Raw genomic sequence first — 27,222 nt, forward strand, 5'->3', positions numbered from 1 at the left:
CTGAAAATCACTCACATAGTTTGATGGTCTTATAGAGATGGAATATCGTACCAGGGAAGAGGTGGGCTGAGATCACGGCATTTGCCTCCTGCTTTGCTCTCTGCCAGCTATCAGACCCTTACTTCCTCTCTCTGATTTTACTGTTTCATTTCCTTTATCAAAGGGTGAGCAGAAATATATCCAAACCCTTTCCTACCTGGTCAGCAGCATCTCAGTTCAAAGGTTTGACAGGGAAGATGCAGGAATTCCTGCCTCAAATGAGAGGTTTTGGATGACCCCTGATGTGTGTCTTCTCTTCTTAGGCATGGCTGAAGGCAATTGATAATTTCTTCCATCTTCCCTCCCCAACCCTACTTCCTCTTTCAAAGAAGTTTTCATATATAGTAACTTTAAGCTTATTGTGGGGGAGGGAGTATTGGGGATTGAACTCAGGGGCGCTTGACCACTGAGCCACACCCCCAGCCCAATTTTATATTTTATTTAGAGACAGGCTCTCACTGAGTTGCTTAGCATCTCACTTTTGCTGAGGCTGGCTTTGAACTCAGGATTCTCCTGGCTTAGCCTCCTGAACTGCTGGGATTGCAGGCCTGTGCCACCGTGCCTGGCTATGCTATCTTTAAATAGCCCTAATGGGCCAGGGATGTAGTGTAGCATGTGTGAGGCCTGCAGGGTTCAATACGCACTCAGTTATGCTACATAACTGAGGCCTGGGTTCCATCCCCAGCACTGCAACAAACACAAAAATCAAACAGGCTAAGACATGAAGATCTGGAGTTTTAAAACACTAATCAGTCTTCCAATGTATTACTCCTATGTCTAAGCATAGCAAGAAATCTTAACCTATCCAGGTGGACTGGTGCATGCCTATAATCCCAGCTACTTGGTCAGTCTGGGCAATTTAGTGACACTGTGTCTCAAAATAAAAAGTAAAAAGGGCTGGGGACGTAGCTCAGAAGTACAGTACCCCTGGGATCAACCCCAGTTAAAGCCCGCGCGCACGCACACACACGCACACACACACCTTAACCTAAACAATTGTGCTGTGTTGGAAAAAGGTGTATTAAAAGGAAATGATTTATGTGGCCCCCGAAAGCCTCTTAGTGAGGCTTTAAGCAACTTGGAGAGAGACTTTGTGTCAAATTACCAAGTGGCACTCCAGCTTGAACATTCTTCTGGAGTAGAGGTGGATACACCCCTGTAAGTGTGGCGGCACCAGCCATTCAGACAGTTCAAGCATTTGCCTTACTTAGGCTTCATGAGCAGAAGTTAGATTTCTGGTTGTCATATTGAAGTGGCACCCGCTTTCTCCACTGAAAAGTCTTAACTGGGCCTCTCCAGAAATCTTCATCCAGACTGATTTTAGGACTGTCAGCAAGAGTCTCTGCAAAAGAGTCCAATGTAGATAAACTTCCTATTTTTGCGTCGCCCTGTTTTACTTGGCCACTGGCTGGGAAGGTATCAGCACTCCAGGTGCTGGACACCCCCTTACTAGTTTTTCACAAACGCATCCAGTATAGTACTTTGAAGAAATGTGCAAACAAGGCCTCTGGCCTTGAGCTTGGCTTCACAGAGTTGTCTACATTTTTAAGATAAGTTACAATTGGGCTCCATGGTAACAGCTGGCAGGGGGAGGAAAGAGAGGGGAGAAGAAGCTCTCCCCCTTTCAGGTGTTGTCCTTGAAGGGTTAACTTGCCCAGAACAGTGAAAGAAAAAGCTGCTTTTATGTGGACTTCTGCAGACTGTAAACTTCTGAGCCCTTCCCCTTACATGCTGGGTATAAAACTCTGAAACTCCCTGAACTGGGGGTACAGGAGATTAATTGATTACAGCAAAAGCTGTGCCCTCTGAACCTGGCTGCAGCCAAATAAAACTGTTTCCTGCTATCTTTGGTGCCTTGCCTCATTTGTCCCTACAACAATATGACTTTTCAAATATGTGGGCCTTTGAGATTTTTACTGTAAGTAATGAAATGGTATTTTGATTTGACACCCTCCTCTTAGGACATGGCAGTAAGAGGTCCTCCAGAGAGCCTTCTCTTCCATATATGTGATTTCTAAGGACAGCGATGTGGTGCTGGCTAGGGAGGTATTATTTGAAAAAAGTTTTAGAGAAGTAAAGACTTGCTTATGGCTGGCTGCACATCAGGATACAGAACTCCGAATCCACTACTCTTCAAGGCAAAAGCTTTGTGGTCTATGAATCTAGAAGGTTGTTACCTCTTGTGTTCTAGGTCCATGTTGAAGGCAACTGGATGTTAATGACACCACACAGAGTAACATGTTTACATGTTTTATTTATGACAGAGTTCCAAAATTATTTGCTGGTGAAAGACACGCCATTCTCATCCTGTCAGTGACAAGAAGGCTGTGCCCTAATAGATCTAGGTCAGAGGCTGGAAGCCACCTCCCTGATGACCCACTGAGTTATCTTCTTTGGATCTGACACAGAGTAAGCCAGGGAGTTGTCTGGTCACATGTACGTTTCGGAGGGAACCAGGCGCGACTGGCAGAGAACTTCAAACCAATCAGTGACCACAGGGAGAGTATATGGTAATGGAGAAAGTAGAGCTCACAAACCATTACTAAGATGGAGGGCAAAACAATTATTTTCTAGAACTGGGGGTAGGGAAAAAGACAGAAGAGAAGAGCATGTTCTCTTCCATAGTCACCTGACCCAAGGAGCTGAGCGGGCCTTTATACGCCATTGAACCAGCGTCTTAGGATATGAGGTCACAGCCAGAATGACACAGTAGAGGTTCATTCTTCACTATTCCTTACCACATATTGGGGTTAGGAGGTTGGACTTTTAAGATTCTCTATGTGGCATAGAAGAGGGGCGCAAATCTAAGGCTCAACAAAGATGAGATGAGAGTACAAGAAGGGAAATAAAGGGCTGAGCTTTAGAAAGGACTCTATAGGTGCATGCGCATATGTGTGGTGTCTTTTCTAGCAAGAGTATTTTGGAAGGAATTTAACATAAGGAAAAAGACTTCAGGTTTGTGACTCTTTTATGATTCCATCCCCTGACCTTTTTATTTTAAGACAGGGTTTCACTAAGTTGCCCAGGTTGGCCTTGAACATGTCATTCTACTGCCTCAGCCTCCCAAGTAGCCGGAACACTACAGGCCTGTGCCGCGAAGCCTGGCTAAATTTATTTTATATTAATTAATAAAATACCAGTCTCTTTCATTTTTTGTAGTTTGGGGAATTGAACTCAGGACCTTGAGCATGCTAGGCAAGCACTCTACCCCCAGCCCTCTGAGCCTCTATTTTTAAGAAACTAAGTGGGTGTAGGTCCATGCCTGTGGCAAGAAAAGTGGGGATAAGATGCAGGGCTGCAGTGTCTTTTCCAATGAAGGCTGGTTCCTCCTTCAGCATCAGCCTGTGAAAAGTCCCAGGGGAGTTGGAGCTATTCTTCAGCTCACACTTTCCATAAAGGAACTTGGGGAGCAGACAAGATCCTTTATTATTTTTTAACCTGTGGTGTTTTAAAAGAGAACAGAACTTATTTGTGCACCTGGATGAGAGCTGCAAGAAGGAGTTATCTGAGATATGAAAACTCAGAAGGTAAATGACCTGCCAGGAAGCTGTTTGGACCTGAAAGTGGGGTCTGATATCAGTCGTGCTGAAGATTCAATGAATGGAACCATAAACAAAACAAAAACCTGTGGGAGAAGAGGTGGGTGGAGGAGAAACTCAGAGGGAAAAGCAGCCAATAAGGAAAATGCCCAAAAGCAGTTCATTAAGACAGAGGGGAAGAGAGGTTGCCAGCTCTGCCTCTTGCTCATCCCTTCTAGAGCTCCGGATTCCCTGCTCCCCATGTGTGGACTCTCACCACTTTTACTCAGTGGGTGGAACAGAGCTTGTGCTCCAAGGTCCTGAGACTGGCAACCAGGGCAGTGAGCCCTCTGGAGGGCAGCAGGCCAGAACAAGACGGGTCTGTGCTTGTTCTGATAGGGTGGTGGTGGCAGTACCCTTCTCAGCTTCACCAGTATCTAGTGGCATGACCCAAAAGTGGAGACACATTGAGGATGGCACAGTTACAAGTGGGCACGGGTTTTTATTCTCAGTGCATGGCAGTATTGGTTTCTGCTCATCAGCAAAAAAGCTTTATTGATTCCAAAAAATTATCCCTTTTAAAACTCCTCTTCTTCCCGTCTCAGTGGAACAACATATTTGAATTTCAGATTTGCCAGTTTATAGCATTTTTTTCCCTAAGAACCATATAAATACATGCAAAACATTGTACATAGAGCTTAAATAATATCAAAATGCAAATACAGGTTGGGTGCACTGTTAAGCTGAACTGTAAGTTATGGCCACACACACTAGGATACACATTACTTTGATATCAACATTCGTTTGTCATGCAGACCACAATAGTCAACCTTTAGTTGTTTTCTTTTTTTGTACAAAAACACCAGTGCTAGTTATACTAGTTACTGAAAAGAAGAAGAAGAAACTCAAAAGTCCTATCTGCGTGCTGATTTGAAAGGAACAACATAGATTTGTTGGCACATATATATGGCATATTTACATATGGCATATATACATCTGGGGAGAAAGCATGAGCCAAAGGCCGATTCAGCCATGGGAGCTCATCTCGCTCCATCTCTCCTAATCAAGAGGAAAGGGGACAGCAGGCCTGACTGCAGAAGTTCTGGCACTGAGCCGAATGTAAGGGAGTCTGGTCTATTCTGAGGAAGAGGCTAGAATGGCTTAAGAACAGCAGGCATTTATAAGCGCCCACCACCCCCAATGCAGTGTGATATGAAAGGTGAGCAGTGTGTACATTGGGGTGGTACCACGGGCGGCTTCAGTTGTAAGGCAAGGGATGTGGGGAAGAAAGGAAAGGGATGCAGGAAGAGGTTTTCTGGCACATTCGAGTTTGCCATGCCCCTCTGGGTTTTTGGCAGTGAGGTAATCACTCAGATTTGTCTGTGCAAACTCTCCCCTTGGAAGTTTGAAGGGAAGAAGAAACCCAACCCCAAAGAATCCACAAGTGCCCAGAGGGACTTCTAGGTGGTCTCTTTCTTAACACCTTTAGGGATAGAAGAGTCATTTCAGAGGACAGAGGACATCTGTGGGAAGGACCTAGACCTGAGACTGTCACCCAGGGTTGGAACCAGTCACTGTGTTTTCCATTTGGAGCTCTGTCTCCCTTCTAATATATTGCACAAAATCTTTATAGAGGAAGAAAGGAGTCACAAATCAGATCCGTGCATGAAAACTCACTAATGGAAAACTCCAGGGGGGAGACAAAGTGGAAGAACCATAAAAAAATGCAAACTCCAAATCAGAATGTTCCCGTAGACCAGGAGAGACCAATGTCTTTGGTGCCACTCTGCCAGCTTATTCTTGGACAAACACAAATCCAACAGAGGGGTCCTGATCCCAAACACTAGTTCCGAACAAGCCTGGTCATACGTCTGCACTGGGGCGGGCGGGCAGGGAGTGGAGTGCTCGCTCATTTCCTGACAGCTGCATCCCTTCTTCCTGGCTGCTTCCCTTACTATCCTCAGTTCACTACCAGTTTTTCTAGGTTTATCAAGAGAGGAATCTAGGATGATCATTTCTCCTTCTCCCCATCAGACCCTTTTCAAATCCAAAGCACCATTTTGGGGAAAAGCATTATTAACTTATGCCATATTTACTCACTGCCAGTTGGATCACTGAAACTGAATAGAAAAAACTTATATATAAAAAACATATGCACATAAACACTTAAACTTACTCAATTCCATATCAACAAAATTTATATTAAAAAAGTCTAGAACCCAACAAGTTTTATTCCCCCCTAAGTATAAAGATGGCTGTTTGGAGAAAGGAAGTACGATGTATTGGTTTTTAAACCAATAACAAATATACTAGTCACCTGTCATGTCGAACAGCTGGTTATGCACTTCCTTCCACAGGGTTACATGACGGCACTTTATTTAAATCCTTTAAACAAAATACATATGGCTGACTCAAAAATATCAGTTTCTGATCTAAAGAAAACTATATATTTTTTTGCATAATATTTCTATATTTCCTCTCTTACTATGGAAACTAGAACACACACCAAAAAAAAAACTGTTGACTTTAAAAAAGTAGACACAAGCCCTCAGGCACCGTGAGTCTTTTGGGAGCAGGAATGGTAACATGGCCTCCAAAGCTTGTAATTGGCTTGCTTTTCAAAATGATCTGAGGTAATAAAAGACTTGACAGAATTAAATCTTCCAATGTACTTAATAAATATATATGTGAACACCTAACACCTTGGGTGAGCTGTTTTCTCCCCATGAGCATTTAAGACAGAGAGAAGATAGCTGAAGCATGTAACCCTTATTTCCTACAAGGATGGATCGTGTAGTAATGGGGAGGTGTAGTGGGTATTGTTTCTCTACTCTTCCTACCTCGGACAGCTCAGGTGAAAGGGGTGAGGGAGGAGGGATCAAGAAGAAAACGCTGGAGTGGACAGGTGCAGATCACCTTCCTCTCCCAAATGGAAATTTGGCAGTTCCCAAGAGGCTAGGGAGCCCTATCCTTACTGCTCTCACTCTAAAGGGTGTGGGGGGGCTTCATTTATCTAAGGGGAGTGGGAATGGGGGATATGAATTAGCTCCACCTGCACAGAAGAGCTTAGGTCAACAGCAGGGATAAAAATGGAGCTCCTGCAAATTCGGCTCCACCTTGTCCCAGTAAGGAACACTTTGAAAAGTCTCCTAGCAAAGTCCCCAACTCCTGAGAGGCAGGTGGGCAGGGGATGCTTTGGGCAGTATTCAGGGCAAAAAGGCACAGGGCTTTCCTGGGCAGCAGCGGGAGTGTGTTGCTGGGGAGGGGCTTGAGGGGGGCATGTGGGAGAGGGGAGGAGAGGAGGCCGGGGTGGGTCTTTTGCTCCTTTAAGTCAGCACAATACATAGGGGCCTCTCCCTTTGGATATGTGTCTGCGAAACTGGAATATGTGCAAAAGGCTGAGGCTGAGCAAGTTGTGGGCACAGCAAGCGCAGAAAGAGGAGACTGAGAGAATGTGGAAGCTGGTCCCCAGGAACCTAAGCTCAAGGTCTTGGATGCCTACAGGGAAGTTTCCTCAGATCCTGCCAGAGTGGCTCTGCAGGCCTCTCAATACTCACTTCCCCAACAACTGGGTCCTGCCCCGGAAGAGTTTTGGCAGATGGCTTTGAAAGCAGTGGTCACCTCGAGGAAGACCCCATAACTGTTTGCTGGGATGGTCTACCTTCTCCTAGGCCTGTATGCTTCTGGTCTTCAAAATCCAAGTCCCTCCAGGAGGCAGGCCCATGCCCACTTCATTCTTTTGCTGCCACTTTAGGAACAGGAGGAAGCTCTGGCCTATGGTAAAACTGTATGTCATACATGCAAGCTTTATGGTCAAGGCTGACCTTCCTGGCACTTAAAAACCACAGCTACCTGACAAGAAGGCAGTTCAGAAGTAGAAGCTAACCTGGCAGAGAGAGGGAAACAGTCTTACCAGATCTTGACCCTTTTAGCAAAGAAATCTGTCTGCCTCTAGAACTTGAGTGTTCAATTGGGGCTTGAAGGGAGAATGGTCAAAGTGGACTCTACTCATCCACATCCTTTCCATTCTCTTAATTTTAACAAACTTGAGAGAGAGAGAGAGAGAGAGAGAGAGAGAGAGAGAGAGAGAGAGAGAGAGAGAAAAGGAAAGAAGATGAGGGTTACAAAAGACCAAAAGAACCTTGGGAGGGCAGAAAGAGCCGGAGGCCTTCAGGTCTAAGTACTCAAAATGGGCAAAATTATTTTAAAAATAATCACTCTCCGGCTGATTTTTTACATTCCATTCCTGCCTCAACACATTTGTGGATCATCACTCTCTCAACTTGACTTATAAATGGCAGACACTCAGGATAAAAAAATCCTGAAGTCAGGAAATGGTGACATGTGTGTGAACACAGGAGAATCTGGGCTGGGGTGATGTCAGGAGGACTGTTGTGACTTCTTTAGATACGGCCAACTGATACACCCAAAGAATAGATTCTACCATTACCTGCCTGGCACTTGACTAAATCCTGCTACCAACCCCAGCTCAAGGTTAAGTTGGAATCCTTGCAGGTCTGTGCTCTTGCTTCTTCATGGTTGGGTGGGGGTTCTCACACACTTGGGAGTGGCTGACATGACAGTGAACAGTCTCATCATCACCTTATAGATGAGATGGATGAAAAAGGAGATAGGGAAAGCAGGGATGGGAGTCAGAGAAAAGAAGTTCAAACTGATGTCTCCAGGCTTTGGAGAGGGCTGTCCGAATGGGAGGCGACAACTTGCACTTGGCTGCTCTCCACCGCGTTGTTGTTCTGGTTGGCGTATGGAGTGACCTCACCATCCAACAGAAGCACCCCAGTCCCAGTCGTAGGAACATGTTCAAGGCTTTTGTCCTCTTGCTCATCCAGGAATGGTGTTTGCGGCAAATCCTCATCTATGGCAAATTCAGGGTGGGTCATGAAGTTGTGGATGGATTCTTGGTTCCCGAGTTTCTGGATGCTTATAGAACTATGGAACGCTCTGACCACTTTGATCTATATCAGGGGAAGGAAAAGGAGGATGAGAAGATAGGTGGTGAGAACTGGCCCACAGAACAAGGAATGAGTGGTTTGAGGAAACAAAACCCAAACTATAAAACATGACTGCTCAACAATCAAAACCAAACATGGAAGAGATCATGGGGCACTAGAAGTGTCATGTGGCTCAAATTTCAAGCACTAGGGTGGGGTGAGTGACGGCAAACAACGATGATGTTTCAAAAGTTGCATTTAAAAAAGTCGAAAATCCAAAGCAAAGTTAGCATTCCCAAACAATCCATTCTTAAAATGAAACAGAAAACAAAAAGATTCATCATTAGTTCTTTTGGCTAGAGGGTAAGGATGTTGAAACTAGGCACAAATTAACAGCCAAACTTAAAAGATGATTCACACTGTGGATTTCTGTGTTGAGGCCAAACAGTTTGTGAACGTGGAATGGAAAAATTACACACTGAAGTTCAGTTATCCGTTTAAAACCCTCAAAGAGCCAACATATACCAATCTGCATATAATACACACTGGGTGACAAGTGATCATGGATATTGTGCAGCCAGGCAGACAAACCAATCTTCATTCAGCAGCATGCAGGAAATTAAAGCTCTCCAACTTAATAATCTGCCTGTCAGTCAGAAGACATGCACATATTTACATTCCACAACCTCCACTGTGTCCCCTCCCCTGAAATCCTTCATTCCCGCTCCTAGAAGATGTGGATAACATACGGGGGCAAAAGACGCCTTCCCTCTGCCTACTGAGAGAAGACCTGGCCCTCACAACTCAAATGCATTTCCAGTCTCTGATCCACAGCAATGGTGCCCGATCATGCTGCTTTCTCCAGCTATTTCCAGATTGCAAAGAGGAGCATGATGTTACATGGGGAAGGGAAAACACGGGTCTAGGAGAGAAACCTGATCCAGGAGGTGAGCCATGAACAAGTGGCCTTTCTGATGGGGGGGATGAAGAGGATGGCGGCAAGGAAATAATTTGCAGTTTTAGGGAAATGAAGGAGCCCACATCAGTCTTTGTTCTACAGCATGTAAAGGAAGGAATGCAGGCAATTCAGATTTAAGGGGGAAAATATTGATCATAACTGGTCCCTGTGAATAGCTTTTCCTTCTCCACAGGTACCCGCTCTTTTGGTGGGTGCTTTTCTGAACTATAGATTTCTCTGAGGTGTGGCTTAGAATCCAGGTTGGTAGAATTGGGATGGGGAAGTGGTCGGATTCCAGAGAGATGGCAGAGGGAGGCCAGGGGAAAGGTAAGAAATTGTAGGACAATTTAAGTTTTGGGGGAGGTGGTCAATCCTAGCCTCATCCAAAAGTTCTTCCCTCAGAAAAGATATGGGAGTAACACAGGAGAAGTCATTAAGATGGGGAGGACAAGAAAGAGTGGCGGATATTGGGGTAGGGCACCTCTTTCATTCCTCTGCTGTTTAAGCAAAAAAACATATTCCTCGAGAAGAGGCAAGAATGCCGGCCGCATAGCATACGATGCGTTAGCCAAATAAACTGGTTGTATTTCCTGTCCTCGTACTTCCTATCATTGAATCGAACCTTCAAAAATACTTCATAAGGAAGCCTCGCCATGGGTCTCTGCTGGTTTCCTCTGCAGCTTGTAGACCCGCTCAGGGCTGAGGGTGCTCAGAGCTTGGAAGGCAAAGGACTCCTTGCCACTCACTGTATCAGCTCAACACCTCAGCCACCAAGAAGAACCAAGGAACCTGGACACACACTCACCATGCGGAACAAGAGCAAGGAACCACTTTTCCATCCTTCTATGATACCTATTGGCCCTCTGATGGTAATCCACCTGTCACATTGCCTATACTCCAGATCTAGGGAGATCAGGTGGAATGGGGGCTCCATATAAGCTTCAGAAGGTCTCAAGTTTTCAGTGAGCTACACAGAGTGAGGCAACTTGGGCTAAGTGAGCCCAAATTCAGTGCTTCTCCTATGGCTCTAGTACAGATTCACTGGCCAATGGATCAGTCAGAAGCATTCCCGCCTCTGTAGGAGGGATAACTCGGTCCACATTTTTGGTCTACTTTTGAGATCTCAAAATTTCTAACAAGTCCTACAGTAGGGCAGGTACCTTTATGCCACAATTTCATTATCTTCTACATCAGGGATTTTTAAAAACTTTCTTCTTCTATTTTTAAAAAGCAATTGAATACTTCACTGAAGTAATTACAAATGAAATCCATTATAAAAGCAGATTTTGAAAGATCAAGTTTGGAGTGTGGGTCTAGAGCCCTGTTTGCTGGCTTTTCTTCCCACTTGTTGGGGTGACCATTAATAACACTGTTATAGGTAAACAAATGAGGGAGATAAAAGTGATTTGGGATGTGTAGGTATAAAAAATAAGGAAACCTCATTCTTTTGGGGGGGGGCAAGGAACAGTCATCCAGCAAGACTGCAGGACTTCTGGGGTCTAAAGGGGAACCATCTACCTGTAAGGGAAGCTCAAGTGAAGAGGAGTAGGGGGGCGCCACCTGGCCCAGTGGGTGAAGAGCTGGGTGGTAGGGCTGCAGCACACTGCTCCTCAGTGCCAACACTGGCTCAGAGAACACATGCTGATGAACCATCACACATATATCACCACCAATCCACCCCAAGGTTGGCATCTTCCCTTCCTGGAGCATGGTGCTTGGTATGGGAGCAGTGGTGGGACAAGGCAGGATGGTGAAATGAGTGTGGTGAAAGCCCTGCACATTCTTCACTCAGCCAATGGACCCTTCCCTCCCTGGACATCATTTCTGAAAAATCTCTCGGAAGCCTCTTTAGGGCTAATTGAAGGACAAGTCCCAGATGACTCAAGAGCTCCAACCAAGCTGGACTTTAGATTGGGTACAAGTGTAAAGATGACTCTGTAGAGCTCAGTGAGCGGTCAGGGGAAGACCCATTTCCTCAGCTGGAATTCTGTGGGTTTCTGCTTCCTCCCTTTTCAGAAACCAGGGGAAGAGAAGGATTGGGGCCTCCCAACAGAGAGAAATCCTATGAGATCTAGCTCACAAAGGTTGGATAAATGGTCAAATTCATTTGGAGATCTGGAATGGGGAAGAGGGTTTTAAAACGTATGACTATAACCTCTAGGACCTCACGTAAGAAGGCACAGCTGGAGAAAGGTGTGGCCTGTCTCTCTTCTGATCTCCTAGCCTTTGAGGGCTTGGTGCATACCTTCTACTAGCTCCTCTGCAAGAGCCTAATGGGCTCTGCCTTCTAATTAGTCTCCTTGCACCATCAAATCACAGGGACATCTGCCATTAACTGTTCCTACCAGTGAGGGATGATTAAAACAAGGACAGAAGATGGTTAGAAGAAAATGGCAAAACTAGAAGAAAAAAGGAATTAAGTAAGAAACATGGAACATGGAAGGAATAGAAGAGAGGTTCTTGGATATTGGTGAGAAAGTTTTTTTTAGTATTTTCTTGCCTACTGTTAGACCTAACAAAATATGGCCTCCCACCCCCATACCTCACCAAGAACATTTATACTTGGCTAAAAAGAAAATACACATATAAATCTCATTAGTCTGCTCAGCTCACAGTCATGTGAACCATGGGCAATACAACTGCTCTGTCTGTTCCTCATGTCCTAAAACTGGGGTTCAGAGTGAGGGAGGAAGGGACAGACCCAGCACTCAGGCAAATCCACAGTATATTTAATGGGGTGGAACTCCTTCCCCACCGGTTTCCTTACTTGCTGCCTCCTTTCTCCTCTCTGCCTTCCATTTGGGAAAGGCATAGCAAAAGTCCTATAATCTACCAACGAGAACCCAGGTCCGAGGCTGAGTGTTGACAGCATTTTAATTGAAAGGTTGATTGAAAAAGGGTTCTCAAAACATTATGTGCAAAATAACATACAGAGGGCTGACTATTGGCAGAACAATTAAACTAAAGAAGAAACAAAAAGGGATGCTGTTCAGAAACTTCTACAAATTTTTCTCTAAGTGAAGAAAAAAATGTCATTTTGAACTTTTCATATATTTCTCTTATTCAAAATCTGTGTGAATCAATTGATTCTTAAATCTGAGTTTGGTTTAAATCCCCTGGAAAATAAGATAACAAAGATGCTCAACTTTCTGCATTTGAATTGAACTACCTTCCTTTCTTCGTATCCTTATAGCTTTTATGCTAATTTTACCAGTTAACAATGCAATGTTAGCCATAAGGACTATTATTATCGATCAAGTTCAATACTGGCTTAATTAAGCATAGGTCCCTGGTAAACCCATGGGCACAGTAGCTATTTGCTTACCTTTCTTTAGGTTTAGTATGAAGCCTTCCTCTAACTAAAGAGAGTTCCTGGGTTTTCATTTAACCTAACCTCACATCTAAGCTTAGAGGGTAGAGTTTAGATCCAAAGGAGCAGGAGGAGAGGACAGGGACAATAACGACATATCCAATCAAAGCAACAAACACACACACACACACACACACACACGGAAAAAAAAAAAAAACCCTAAGAGAAAGCAAATCACAAAAACTCAAGGAAAAAAAGAATAAAGCAATATAGAGAAATGATCAGAAAACAGGAGTATTGTCTTTAAAATAGTTAAGGTTTAACAGTTTTCCAACACTAAAAAAATAATAAAATAAAAGGGCCCACAGCCTAGTTTTAGAGTAGGGTTTTTTTTTTTTTTTTTTTTTGCCTTTTCTTCCCTTTTCTTTAATTGAAAGGTTGATTGAAAAAGGGTTCTCAAAACATTATGTGCAAAATAACATACAGAGGGCTGATAACCATGGTTGGTTAAAGTGGATGCCACGTGCTCTTTTGTGGTCATTTTAGCAAATCATGCATCATAATAGACTATCACTCACTGCCCATAGTAGGAGATGATACAGCAGCAGCAACAGAAGTGGTGGGGGAAGTTTTGATTGGTGCAACTGCTACATAGGTTGAGCTAGGAAGTTTTACATCAAGCGCTTGACCCATGCTCTGCCGCTTTAGGACTCCCTTAAAAGAGGCTCCCGTCTGGAATGTGTTAATTACTTCGATCTGCAAAGAATCAAAGAGTGAGACAGCTTTGTTCCAGTTAGAGAGAGGGGAAGAAAGAGGAAGGTAGGGTCACGAAGGGCAGGGGACAGGGGGATGGAAACAGCTGGGAAAAGGGGATAGGAGATGGAAAGCAGGAGATTTCTTCACCCACAAAGCCATGGCGAGGAAAGGGGGGAAAACATTAATTCCATACCACACTTTGTTTAAGGAACTATTTGCCATTGAGTTCACACACCCAGTCACAATCCAGTTTTCTCTTCCTTTTTAGCCTATGGTGGACATTTTAGATGTACAGATGTCCAAGGTTCTTCTCCTAACCTACCACTCTTATCAGCTGTACAGAGTCTAATAGCTAATTCATGGTTTTGGCCTTTACTCTTAAAAATAAGACATGCAACTTGAGATACTGAAGGCAAAGTGCATACTACTGAATTTCAAGGCTTAGGAACCTCTAAACCTATTAACCAACTACCGATCTTTTTGCAAATTTTCCAGGAGCATTAATTTGTTGTTTAAAGGAAAACAGGGAGTATAGTAACTCATACATAGGTGGCCATGATGGAAAGGCCACTGGGCTGTGAGCTGCTTGGCTCATTCTCTTCTGGGTGCCTATCCTAAGTAAGATACTCCTTCTCGGGCTGATAGGGAGCTTAGGAATCAGTGGCCAGACCCATTAGAGAGAATGCCACTAAGCCAAATCAATGCACTGGAGATCCTGAAACATCTGGCAGAAATGCTGATGAGCTTAGCAGGAGGAGCTGCTGGGTGGGGTGGTGAGGGGCTGCAGCTCCAGGCCTACCCAGGCAGTCTCTGATTTTCACTGCGCTGCTCCTCAGAAACACAGGCAATTAGTGTCATTTATTCTCCAATAATTGCCTTGATCTGGGGCCTCCATCAAATCTACCATCCTTATCCCTGACCTCTAAGTAACAAGGAATGAATTAAAAGGATTCCTTTATCCTTCATAGATCTGATGGAATCTTCTTAGAGATACCCACATGCCTAATTCCAAGGATCAATCCCCCAGGAGAGTAGGAAAGGAGCTGATCTGGTCACTCTGACTTCTTTTCCCCAGAAAATGGGAAAGCAGGTATCTTGTGACTCACGGCTGTTCTTATCTGTTTTATTTTATTTTTGGGTGTGGGATGCCACTGAGCCACATCCCAAGCCCATTTTTCCTTTGAGACAGGTTCTCACTAAGTCCTGAGGGCCCCACTAAATTGCCCAGGTTGGCCTTGAATTTGCGATCCTCCTGTCTCTGCCTCCTGAGTTGCTGGAATTACAGGTGCATGCCACCATGCCCAGCTGGTTGTTCTTACCTGCAAAGCTTCCAAAGAAGCCATGCAATGTTTAGGGTTAGTTTCTAGATTCAGATAAAAGTTTGTGCTAAAACATCACCCCTTCCTCACATTATAGTTTCCAATTCCAGGGGCTTAAATCTATAGGAGGAAAGGGTTTACATTTGAGGGGTAAACTGTAAAGACACCTGCTTCCATGCCAACTTTGCCTTGAAATTGCATTCCAGCTTTATCTTTCCAAATTTCTAGCCCTCAAATCCCTCAAATTTATGCTTTCTACTGCTTTTAACAAACTAAAGGGTAAAGGAGAGGGAAAGAACAGCCTAGAATCGGGAAAAGAGAAAATTCCAATCAGGTCTGAGCAATAGCTCAGCTTTTCCCGCCATCCCAAGGGTCACTATGGGAATGACAATACGGTTCCACAAACGGACATGGCGGGGGGATTTTGTTAGAACTCTGGTGAGGCTGAAGAGTAGCCAGTAGAGGCTGCTACAGAACCAGGATGTACATTAGCTGAGAGCCAGGTGACTCTGGAATGGTACAGTTATCCTGGCATCTTCTATAAGCTGCCTTTGGGCTTAAGTTTAGGTTTTAATGCCATTTTGGTCAACTGCCTCATGATGCACCAGGAACAGGTAGTAAACCTAAAGCTATGTAGGCAGGGAGACCAAACAGAGAGGGGCGTGGCCAAGGGGATGGGAACAGGCAGTGGAGGAAGGAAGACCCATGACTTTCAGTCTCCAGGAGAAAGACTGGCGAGGAGCGAGAAGATACTGGAATGAGGGAATCCTGGCTAGGAAAAAAAAAAATCACATAGTGGAAGAGGAGGCAGGTGATCCTAAAGGGAAGAAAAGCAAAGAGGTTATTTTGAAAAGAGCAGACCCAAAGGAAAGCACTGGGCGTTTCAGAGACGGGAGCCAAGGTGCCAGGTTCTGTGGACACTAGATGGAGTCAGCAGCCCAGAGGGTGGCGTGGGGGCTGTGGGAACGCTGGACACCATGAGGTAGTTTGTGCAGATCCCACTGCAATTTCCCTTCCTGAGAGGAGGAACTCAAGAAAATGGAAAGGAGCCCCAGGATTCTGCTATCTAGTTCTCTTCTACCTTTCCAGCTGTCTTGCCCATGGTGCGGGCAGGCCACTAGCAACGTAGCTGAGTCTGGCTATGGAAAACGAGTTCTTACCAGGTATGTAGTTGAGAATATCCATTTTACCTATCTTGCCTATGTATTAAGGAGATGGGGTTGCTGGGGAGTTTTCTCAGTCATCTGCAAGGCCAACTTTTGAGTTAAACAGGTTGGGGATCTCCAGCCAATCAGAAGAGAAATAGGCCTGTACTCTGGTGAGTACCCTTAAAATTTTGGATTGATAATTTCCTGAGATGGGGAATCTTGGGAATAAAACAAAAAATGATGTGTGAGGTGGGGAGCAGGGCAAGAGAATTATCAATGCTTAAACCAGCCCACTCACCTGGGAGGTAATTATAATTGACTCATGGAGAGAGAAAAAAAGTTACTGTGGGGTATAGGCGGGGCACTATAAGAGCAGTGGGAGCAGCTACTATCCCATTTCAGAAATTACAAGAAGGGAAATGGTTTGAAGAAACAATAGCATCTTCCTTTTTGAGATGCAAGTCTGAATCTTGTAAAAGATACTTGGGCATGGAGAGTATTGTTGTTCATACCCATGCAACCATCAGATTCCCCACCATGGTCTTAAATTTCAAATGGGAAAGATATAAGAGGGTGAGCCTCTTACAAAGACCCCTCTGGAGAACATCTATTACCATGACAGCAACCCAAGGATGTCACATTAAGTGACTGCTGAGCACGGGCACAGGGATGCTCTCCCACTCCTTCCTGGGAGGGCAGGCACAGCTGATTTCCTATTCTGGGGCCAGGGCTAGTGTTTGAAGAGACCTTGTGCAGAAAGCCTGCCTGGGCAACAGAGCCTGCAGCGGGCTTTACAGCCAATCTACAGCTGAAGGACTGTTATTAGGGTCCTCTGGTCGGGGTCCATTGACTACTCTCCTCTCAGAGGAGCCCATGCAGGTACTTCTGCCCCTCTTGGTCCTAAAGCTAGGAAGGTAGGGCTACCCTTTGGTAGTGAGCCTTAGGAAGGGGAGAAATGCTGGCCACAAAGAATTGCTGCCCCCCTCAACGCCTCCCAAGATAGAGAGGTTTCTTCTCCCATGGTGAGGACAGGCCATTAGTAGAGTACCTGAGTCTGGATACGGTTCAAGCCTCGGAACCAGAGGATCTGGCCTCGGCGCAGCTCCATCTCTGCATGGTCAATCTCATCCAGTCCTTCGGCATCCTTGGTGATCTCCTCTTTGGTAGTCCCATGTCCAGCCTCCTTTAGGAACTTCAGAGATTTGGTAGGTATTGCAGAGATGATCTGAGGATGGGCACAGCACAAGGGAGACAGCAGAATCAGGGGGAGAAGAGCTGTCAGTCAACTTACCCAGGTCAGGCCCTTGGGTAGGTTACTCTGCTCTATCACCCTGCTCACCAGGAGAGCAGTGCGGGGAGCACCGATCTGTTCAGGCAAGCGTTCACCATGTGCCCACAGCTGTCAAGCTCTTAGGAAGGTTTTCTGTTTGTGGACATACAAAAGAAAACTTATATTCTGGTAACCAGGTAATATATTCTATAACTTGCTTCGTCATAGACTTTTTCCTGTCTCAGTTCTTCCTTTTTATTTCACCATCTGTCTTTTAAGAAAAATAGAACTATACGGCATGGAACATCATGGGAAGGGCAGAGACCTGGACCTGGGGGAAACAAATCAGGAGAGAAGATGGCATCACTGCATGTGTGTGCGGAGGAGTAGAGAAAGGAATTAGAAGGAAAGAGCCCCTCCCTAGTCACACATAAAAAGTAGCTCCATTGTTATGATAGTGAAAAGGTAGTTGGGATAAGGAAGTGGGTGGGATAGACCACGAAAGAAGGGACACATGGATTGGGCACAATGGGCCATGCCTATATTCCCAGATACCCAGGCTGTTGAGGCAAGAGTATCACAAGTTCAAGGCCAGCTTCAGAAACTTAGCAGCACCTTGTCTCAAAATAAAAAATAAAAAGGTCTGGGGATGTAGCTGAGTGGTAGAGTGCCCCTGGATTTAATCCCTGATACTTGGGGGGTGGAGGAAAGAAAGAAAGAGGAAAGACAGAGACACGTGAGTATTATCAGAAGGCATGAACTTCAGTAGGTTAGACTTGCAATAAAAGATAAATCGCTTAGTGAGCTCAATGCGTGTTAGTCAGTTCTTTACAGACCAGATGAGGGACAGACAGGGCTCAAATGGGACAGAGGGACTGGGCAGTCCAATGGGAGCCAAATGGCTTGAAATGGGAAGAAGGTTGAAGTTCTGCTTTTGGATGCTGGCAGAAGCTGCTATGATACTGAAGGAAGGCTGTTATCTGGCATCAAGGCCATATAGTCACATAAAGGCCAGACTTGAAGGAGTTCCAAATAGCTGGTAACACAACCAAGCTTCACTCAAGAGCAAAACTACTCTGGTAAACAGAGCAAGGTGGAGGGAGGTGGGTTAGGTATTAGGAATCTAGGAGGTGTGAAAGAAACAAGCACCTGGCTCTTTATGGCCAGGTAGGGCACGACCTCTATTATCCAGGTGGCTGAGCACAAAGGGATTATCAGCAGAGTCTTGGGGTCTGTAGAGAAGTACATTCCAGGCCAGAGCTGAAGATGGTATTAGGGATGGAATAAAATTCTTATCAGTCTTGATGATATTATTATAATTAATATTAACATTCACTTAGTACTTGTAAAGGTATCAGACATTGTTCTAAATCTTTTCTGTAATTTGCTTAAGGTGATTAAGCTTGTGAAAAGGGGAGCCTGGGATTCAAACCCTGTCATTCCTAGTGTCCATGCTCTGAACCAAATGCTACACTGCTTCTCTAGAGATCTTAGAAATTTGAACATATGTCAGGCGAGAGTCAGGCATTCAATGCAGATAAAGCCCTGGTGAGAAGAAGCTGGGGAGCCCTGGATTATGTCAGTACAGTGGCCATGAACAGACTGCTGCTTCATTACGATAGAGACATTTGTAAACTCTTCTGAGATCCTTCATTTTTTTTTAAGCAAAGTTCCACTCCTGTCCCAGAGAAGCTAGGGCTTTTTTGGCCTCGAGGCCTGGTTAAAGAAGAGACCTAGAAGCTCTCAGGTGATGGGCAGTGATCTTTCCACCTTAGGATCCTATGAGATGGAATAAACTTAAGTAGGGAGGAGAAAACGAAGGCAAGAACAGAGTCTCCACAGTTGTTTGTTCCACCTCGCGTAGAGGAGAGGAAGTCTGCAGACTGTGTGGATGCACAGGATTGTGTGCCTGTACTCACCTGGCCCCACAGAAGTTCTCCAATCCCGATGAAGAGACACCACAACCACTGGGACAGGCTAAGGCTTGTGCAACTGAAGGGCTTACCCCCAAATTCCACAATGAAAATCTAGAACAGAGAAAGAGGCAGCCCATTATCAGGGAGGTGACTAACAGGTGGACAGCCCTCTACCATGGTCACTGAAACCATGTCACCCCTCTGCCCAGGGTGAAAATCAGATTCTGATTTTCTTGCTGGAGAATAGGAAAGAAGAAATCTAAAAAGGGAGAAAGGGAAATAGATATCAAGTCTTTACAGAGAGGTCTTCTGGAGAGACACAAACATCTCCTATGACTGTGATGATGAGGATCAATATAAGATCTGGCAGAGTGGGGACAGCTGGAGACCTCTTGTGACTATGGCCAGTAGGTGATAAAGAAAAGGCCCAGCAATGGAGAGGAGGAATTGAAGGTGGGGATAATACAGGAGGTATTGGGGTCTACAGAGGGAAGTAGTGTCCAGGCTAGAGCTGAGGTGGTTAGGAAGGGACGAGGCAGGGGGTTCTGGAGCACGGCCTGCTTATAGTCCCTTGTGTTCTCAGATGTTTGAGTGTACCTCTGGCTAGGCAAGAAAGAAGGGGCCTGGTCTTTATTCCACCAGGACAGCCATGCCTTGACTCCTGTTCCTGCAGTGGAGCCCAAGTCAGGCTTTTGATGTCAACTACATACATGCCAGTCACTGCTTCTCTTCCTCTGTATATTGTGCAGCATTTTCACCATGAGCCCCTTCAGAACAAAGGGCAGGGACAGGGAGGGAGCCCGCGCTACACATGCATGCACCCGTGCTGGCAGGAGCATAGAAAGGGGCTAAAGGACAAACTCCATTGACTTGGTCACTTTGTGAAATTTCTGTATATTTAGAAAGGTCATGAAAGAATTCTACAAGTCTTGTTTTATCTCTAATCAACATGCTGCCCTAAATGGAGCACCCGACACACTGGGCTCTGATTCTAGAACTAGGTGCAAATGGAAGCCAGTTGGGAACCCCATGTGTTCACCCACAGCCTCAGTCCCTGCTACCTCTTTTCTTGGAGGCTTAGGGAATTCCGCCCTTCATCTTCCCAGACCTCCTACCCCAACTCCAGAGAGAATCTCACCTGGATGACAAATGTGCCCAAGACTACAGAGCAGAAGATGAGGTTGCGGTAGATGCCTGCAAAGACATTCCTCTCTCCGTGGATTTTTCGGGAATTGATTTCATTGAAGAGCTGCATCAGCACAAAGGTGTTGAAGATGATGGTATAGTGCTGGCTGGGTGGTGAATGTAGAGGTGCCTTCCTCCCACTGTCAATGTCAAAGAATTTCTCTCCTGGTGGGGAGAGAGCAAGAATGTGGGGAGAGCTGTGATCTCAGTGAGAGTTCACACTGAGTCAGAGCATGTTGGTGTGGCCACGCTGGTGGCCCATGGCTACCAGTTACGCCAAGTTACATTAGTTATCAATACTTTATTAATCAGATATCTTAGCCCTGGTCTCAGCATATCTGACCGTATCTCTTGGTTTGCTCCATTGATATTTGCTTTCTTGTACTACAGCATGGTAGAGAGACTCTGCACTGAAGTTATGTAGCAGAAGTACCCAAGAGATAGTAGACCAAGCTATTATGCCTAGACTATACTCCACCTGCTCCAACACTACCATCTCTCCTCAGGCCTGTCTTAGCCCCCATGTCCACCTAGCACCCCAACCACTGCTCCCCGCCACCTGTGGCTCACCAGCAAAGACCAGGATAAAGATGACAGTGAGCTGGTAGACTGCATGGCCCAAGATGTTCTTCATCATAGTACGTGAGATCAGAGGCTTATTTCGGCCATAGGGGCGTCGCCTTAATAGAGAATCCGTAGGAGGCTCTGTTGCCAGGGCCAGTGAAGCAAAAGTGTCCATGATTAGATTAACCCACAACATCTGTACAGCTTTCAGTGGAGAATCCTGGTGGGAAAAGAATCAGTCTTCTTAGATTTCCTTAGAAACCAAACCTCGCTCGCTCACTCTTTCCCTTGAGATGGCCTAGCTTCTGATATCCGTCTAGAATATGAATCTGGCCACCTATTAGTTGAGGGATCTTGAGAAAGTTATTTAACCTCTCTCTCTCTCTTTTTTTGCGGTGCTGGGGATTGAACCAAGGGCCTTGTGCATGAGAGGCAAGCACTCTACCATCTGAGCTACATCCCCAGCCCCAGTTATTTAACCTCTTTAAGCCTCCAGTTCTTCACCTGTAAAATGGGGTGAATACTATTACAAGCTTGCTTTTGAAGAATCGAGATAATATGCATATCACAGTGGCTGACTCAAGGTGCTAAATAATGGAAGGTAGGTCATTATCGTTCCACATACATAGATGGAGACAGTGGACCTAGCTGATTCCTGCCCCGATATCAATTGTCCTTATTTTCTGTAGATACACTGTACCCACTGCCCCATGTTCCTCAGCCCCTGCTTCTATCCCATGCCTATCCCATGCCCCCCACCTGGGTGATACAGGCTCCAGTGAAGGCGACGATCACAGCCACCACGTTGACGGTGAGCTGGAACTGCAGGAACTTGGAGATGCTGTCATAGACGTTTCGTCCCCACATCACTGCCTTCACGATGCTGGTGAAGTTGTCATCTGTCAGGATGATATCTGATGCCTCCTTTGCTACATCTGTGCCTGCAATACCCTGAGGCAAGATGGGAAAGCATCAGTGGAGAAGTGGGTAGAGCAGAGCTCACCTGCTCTTTGCACCCAGAATCTGCTTCCTGACCTTAAAGAAGCCTTGGAACTAGGAATGGACACCAGAGGGCACACTAGACACACACAAGAAAACAAAGCGACAAAGATTCCCTGTCAATATCCAGAAGAGGGCTGGTGTCTGATGCCACTACAGGACTCCTGTATGCAGGTTGGGGATGACAGTCATCTTTGATAAGCCTTCCTCCCCTCTGACTCTCCCTTCCTTGGAAGCTAATTAGAAGGAAAAGAACAAGTCCTATCTATCTGTTTTACCTCTAAGTTCTTAAACATCTCTTTTTTTGGTACTGAAGATTGAACCCAGGGGCACTCAACCACTGAGTCACATCCCATCCCCTTTAAAAAAATATATTTAGAAACAGGGTCTCGCTAAGTTGCTGAGGCTAGCTTTGAACTTGTGATTCTCCTGCCTTAGCCTCCCGAGCTGGGGGATTACAGGTGTGTGCCACCGCTCCTGGCTTAGACTTCTTTTATCACTGCTGGTATCTGATTTAAATCTGTGTTTCCCCCATACCATTACGAAACCTTACATTTTGTTCTAGGACGAGCAGCCTGACAGTACAGTTCAGATGTTCTGTTCTTGTTCAAAATCATCTTACTGGAGAACCATGAAAGGTTTCCCAATACACATGTCAGTGGTTGGAGGCCTGCTTCTCATGGAGCAGTGAACCTCAACAGGCCAGCCCCTAATAAGTGCACCGACCTCATTTAATAACCTGCTTTTATGTAATCTTTCAGCTCAAAACCTATTGATTCATTCACAATCCCCTGAGTCTCTTATTCACTTCTTGAATGTAGACTTCTACTCTCACCATTTCTCTAAGCCTGAAACATCCTCTTTTTCCATCTATTTAAATTCTGTCATCAAGGTGCCATTCATTAAACCTTAACTGCCTTGAGACACAACCCCTAACACCCCAAGACCACAGAGCTATCACACATCTCGCCAGTACCACAGCCTACAGAGGAGCTCATCCTTTACTTTGGTGTGTGAGCAGTACACTATTTGTTCTCATTACCTGGTATTATTATTTCCTATCTAGATGGCAACAAATGATAGACTAAATGACTCAGTTCTCCATCAGAGTTCCCTAGTATCCCCACACAGTAGAGTGCACTATAAGGATAAATCAGTACCAAGAGTAATCCTTAGAATTATGGGATAATCTCCAACTTACACTGTTAATTGCAAAAAGCAAGGTAGAACAGAATATATAGTATGGTCACTTATCTGAGGGGATGGGATGTAAATATAATGTATGTTTGATTATATTCTGAAGAAACAAACAAGAATAAACTAAAAATGTAAGAAAAAAGTTACCTGATGAATTAAGAGGCAATTGACAGGGTAAAGGCAATGGGACAGAAGCCAGATTTATATAAATATACCTTGCTTCACATATTTTACTTTAGAATAGTGAAACTACTTTATACAAATCAAAAACAAAATTAAATTTAAAAAGTAATCTCTAGGGGCTGGGGTTGTGGCTCAGTGGTAAAGCACCTGCCTGGCATGTGTGAGGCACTGAGTTTGATCCTCAGCACTACATAAAAATAAATAAATAAAATAAAGGTATTGTGCAACTAAAAAAAAAGGTAATATCTAAAATGGAAAGCAATGTGATATAAATGAACTGCTGCAGCCTATTGGCATCACAACTGCACAAAAGAAAAACGTTGCAAATGACTTTTAAATAATTTATTTTAAATTCCCAAATAAAAGCCATACTTTTTTATGAATTTGATAGTAGCCTCCTAGTAGGCTATACCTACAGATAAAAAGAACTACAAGAAACATATTTAACTTTTTAAAAAATTAATTGTATTATTGTTAATATCATTGTTTTAAAACTATTATATATATTAAAATAATTATGTTAATACCATTAAGAATAAAAATTTATAGTTTTAGAGCTATAAATATTAAATCAGAGAAGTTAGATAAAATGAGAAAGTTAGGATTCTATAGTTCTAAATTTGGATGAGAAATATCAGTAAAAATTCACAAAGTGTTTTATTTTTAAAACAAACACAAACAAAAATGAGAAATAAAAGCCTATCTCGTAGTTTTGTCTACTGAGAAGACCTAGAAACAATGTACTCAGTAGAAAGAAGCACTCTTGAGTTCTGATTGCGTTCTCTAACTACCATTTCCTACTAAAGTGAGTCAGAACTCCTTAGAGAAATAGGTGATTCCAGATCTAGGATAAGAAATATACACAATGGTGGGGTACGGTGGCCACGCCTGTAATCCCAGAGACTCTGGAGGTCAAGGCAGGAGGATCACAAATTTGAGGCCAGCCTGGGCAACTTAGTGAAATCTTGTCTCAAAATATCAAAACAAAACAAAACAAACAAACAAACAAACAAAACAATTAAAAGGCCTGGGGATGTAGCTCTGTGGTAGAATTCAGTATGATAAATTTTTAGATATGTTTTATTGATACTTATCATTTAGAGATATGTGCTAAAATTTTTATGGATGAAATGAGGCACATCTTGGATTTACTTCAAAATAATTCAGCTGGAGGTGGGGAAAGTTGCTGGTGGCAGTAGTATGGGAGGTGTCAGTGAAACACTGGCTAAATGTCAGTAATTGTTGAAGTTACGTGATAGGCACGTGGGGATTTACTATATGATTCTCCCTACTTTTGCATATTCTTAAAGTTTCCTTGAATTAAAAGTTTGTTTTTTAAAAGACAGACCCCTACAGATATTTCTTGAGTTTCCATCCACTGCTTGGAAAGCATCAACAGAGCTGGGTGCAGGGGCACACACCTGTAGTCCCAGCTACTTGGGAGGTTGAAAGCCTGAGCAATTTAAACTCTGTCTCAACAAACAAACAAAAAACCCCACCCGCCCATCCCACCAACCAACAAAAAAACCCTCTAAGGACTCAATTTATATGGGAGGTTCACAGCCATTAGCGACTTGAGTGTGAGCGTGTATTTTGCTGTCTGGGGAATTCAAAAACTCTCTGGATATCAGAATCAGCAGGTGTGCTTGCTAAAAAACAGACAAACAAAAACCTCCAAAACAAAATACCAAACATTTCTAGTACCCACCCAAGACCCTACTGAACCAAGATGTTCAACTTTGGAATATGTGTCCAACTTGTATAGAACCCACAGCCGCATGTAGTGATAAGACAAGTACTGTATCTCTGAGCTACACCCTCAGCCCTAATTCTGATGCCCCTGGGCTTCAGAGTACCAAAAGCAGAGTACCAAACAATGCTTGCCACATAGTACACATTCCTTACGGAATGTGAGTTTGCTGTAATTCACCTGGCTAGACAACATCATCGTGTTCATGGTCAAGTTTAAGTTGGTCTTGTTTTCCTTGATAAGGTACTTCATGATTTCCTTGCCTGTCATCTATTTTTTATACTTGATGGGTCCCCCATTACACATATTATTACTGGCCAGGTAGATAAGAGAGATGGAGTTAGAGGAAAGAGCACACAGTGGAATGTGAAGGCACAGGAAGCAGGAGGCAACCAGAAGCCTGTCCTGGCTTCCTGATGGCGGAGATGGCTTGCAAATGGGGAGACACTGCTGAACTTACCATGGCAAAACCAACATCTGCTTTCTTTAGAGCTGGTCCATCATTTGTGCCATCACCAGTGACAGCCACCACCTGCCGCTGATCCCCAACAGTGCTATCAATGATACCTGGGAAAAATACATATACTACAGTCAATACATGTGGGTCATCTGGGGTTATTTGACAAGCACTGTTCCCCATGAAAGGTGCTTTATGGGTCACCCTTCCCCTCCTATTCCCTTCTTTCCTTCCCTCTTCCCCATGCTAGAGGTCTGCAGCAACCCCTGAAGGGCATGATTGTTTCAAGGGGAGCACTCTGAGCTAGGAAAGTTAGTCCTCATCTAGTGCCCTAAGGTAGTGAAAAAAAGCACCGGATGAATCCGAATGCAGAGGCCTGGGTGTCACACAACTGGTACCTACCAGCAGGGCCATGGGGTAAGTTACTTGTCTTTTCAGCATCCAACTTCCTTATTGACAAAATAAGAATAGCTTGCTGGGCACAGTGGCGCATACCTGTAATCCCAGCAGCTCAGGAGGCTGAGGTAGGAGGATCGCAATTTCAAAGCCAGCCTCAGCAACTTAGTGAGGCACTAAGCAACTCAGTGAGACCCTGTCTCTAGTAAAATATAAAGAAGGGATGGGATGTGGCTCAGTGGTTAAGCACCCCTGAGTGAAATCTCTAGTACCAAACCCAAAAAACCAAGAATGGCTTTACCCTCCATGACTAGCTCAGTACTACTGGCACACAAGACATGTAATGTTTCAAAAACCCAATTTTATTACATGTCATACCAGGGCTCAGAGGTTTGCCAAACAGAATGTTCTCTCCATTAACCCAAGTGTTTTCCTGGGAGTCCCTATTCAGAACAGGTGGGTTGCTTTGGCTGATGGCTCTTACCTGTCCTGGCCCCAGCCTGTCTTCATCTATCATGGGCACCCACTTAGGAGCCAACCTCACCTTTCACCAGCGTGTGCTTGTCAGTGGGGGAAGACCGCGCCAGCACCCGAAGCTTAGGCCAGATCTTGTCTAGCTTTTCTTGTTCTACCTGCCAACACCAGACACACCCAGATCAGTCATGCGCAGATCAGCCATGCAGGAAAAGCCTACTTTTTCACATAATCTGAGCTTCCAGGGGAGTTGGGATTCCATAGCCCCATCATCCTTATCCTGCCCCATGTGAAGATGAAACCATCAACTCGGTCTCCAAGGGAGGATTCACTGGTGGTAACCACTCAGGCCCCGCTTGTCTTAGTTGCCTCCCATTTCCCACCTGGGAGCCAATCCTTATTTCTTAGACCCTTGACAGGAGGTGCAGGGTCAGCTGCTCAGTCAGGTGGCTCAAGTGGTACTTCCGAGGTCTTAGGTTTGATCTCTGGGTAGACCAGGAAGATTTTTTCTGCTCCACATTCAGACCACATTCTCTTACAAACCTATGTCACCAGTGACCACAGGGCAGTGATGTGGGAGGGGTGAGTAGGGGAAAATCAGTACAAAATCATCCCATGACTGAAAAAAATGGAAAGAAATGAAAAGTCGGTGACACTGACTCCAAAGATAACTTGTGAATGAAGATAATGAGAAGAAGCTCCACACATTACCATCTGAGCAGCTTTGGTGGAAAGAGCTGCTTGGCTGTAAATAGATTTCAGTCTAGAAACAGCCACTTCTCCCATGTGTCCCAGGTGCCTCATGACAACATCAGCCTTTTCCTTGACAAG

General features: G+C 44.6%; 1 protein-coding gene across 3 annotated transcripts in view; it reads right to left on the reverse strand.

The window, feature by feature from the left end:
- Positions 1 to 4,039: 4,039 nt before the first annotated feature.
- Positions 4,040 to 27,222, reverse strand: part of Atp2b4 (ATPase plasma membrane Ca2+ transporting 4) — a 94,681-nt gene continuing 71,498 nt past the window's right edge. Inside the window, exons 14-22 of one of the 3 annotated variants that reach the window (XM_046463544.2) lie at positions 26,462 to 26,549; positions 25,525 to 25,631; positions 21,695 to 21,886; positions 20,942 to 21,155; positions 20,325 to 20,536; positions 19,190 to 19,297; positions 17,049 to 17,225; positions 13,429 to 13,533; positions 4,040 to 8,533 (exon numbers count right to left, since the gene is read on the reverse strand). In XM_046463544.2, the coding sequence (XP_046319500.1) occupies positions 8,225 to 8,533; positions 13,429 to 13,533; positions 17,049 to 17,225; positions 19,190 to 19,297; positions 20,325 to 20,536; positions 20,942 to 21,155; positions 21,695 to 21,886; positions 25,525 to 25,631; positions 26,462 to 26,549 (1,512 nt within the window). In that variant the 3' untranslated portion in view covers positions 4,040 to 8,224. Of the gene's footprint in view, positions 8,534 to 13,355; positions 13,534 to 17,048; positions 17,226 to 19,189; positions 19,298 to 20,324; positions 20,537 to 20,941; positions 21,156 to 21,694; positions 21,887 to 25,524; positions 25,632 to 26,461; positions 26,550 to 27,222 lie in introns of all 3 variants that reach the window. The other 2 variants (XM_058585742.1, XM_046463534.2) reach the window with 2 other exon arrangements.

The sequence above is a fragment of the Marmota monax genome, unplaced genomic scaffold (genome assembly GCF_021218885.2).
Source record: "Marmota monax isolate L192 unplaced genomic scaffold, Marmota_monax_Labrador192_F-V1.1 WCK01_AAM20220418_F8-fsc00099, whole genome shotgun sequence".
Classification (NCBI taxonomy): domain Eukaryota; kingdom Metazoa; phylum Chordata; class Mammalia; order Rodentia; family Sciuridae; genus Marmota; species Marmota monax.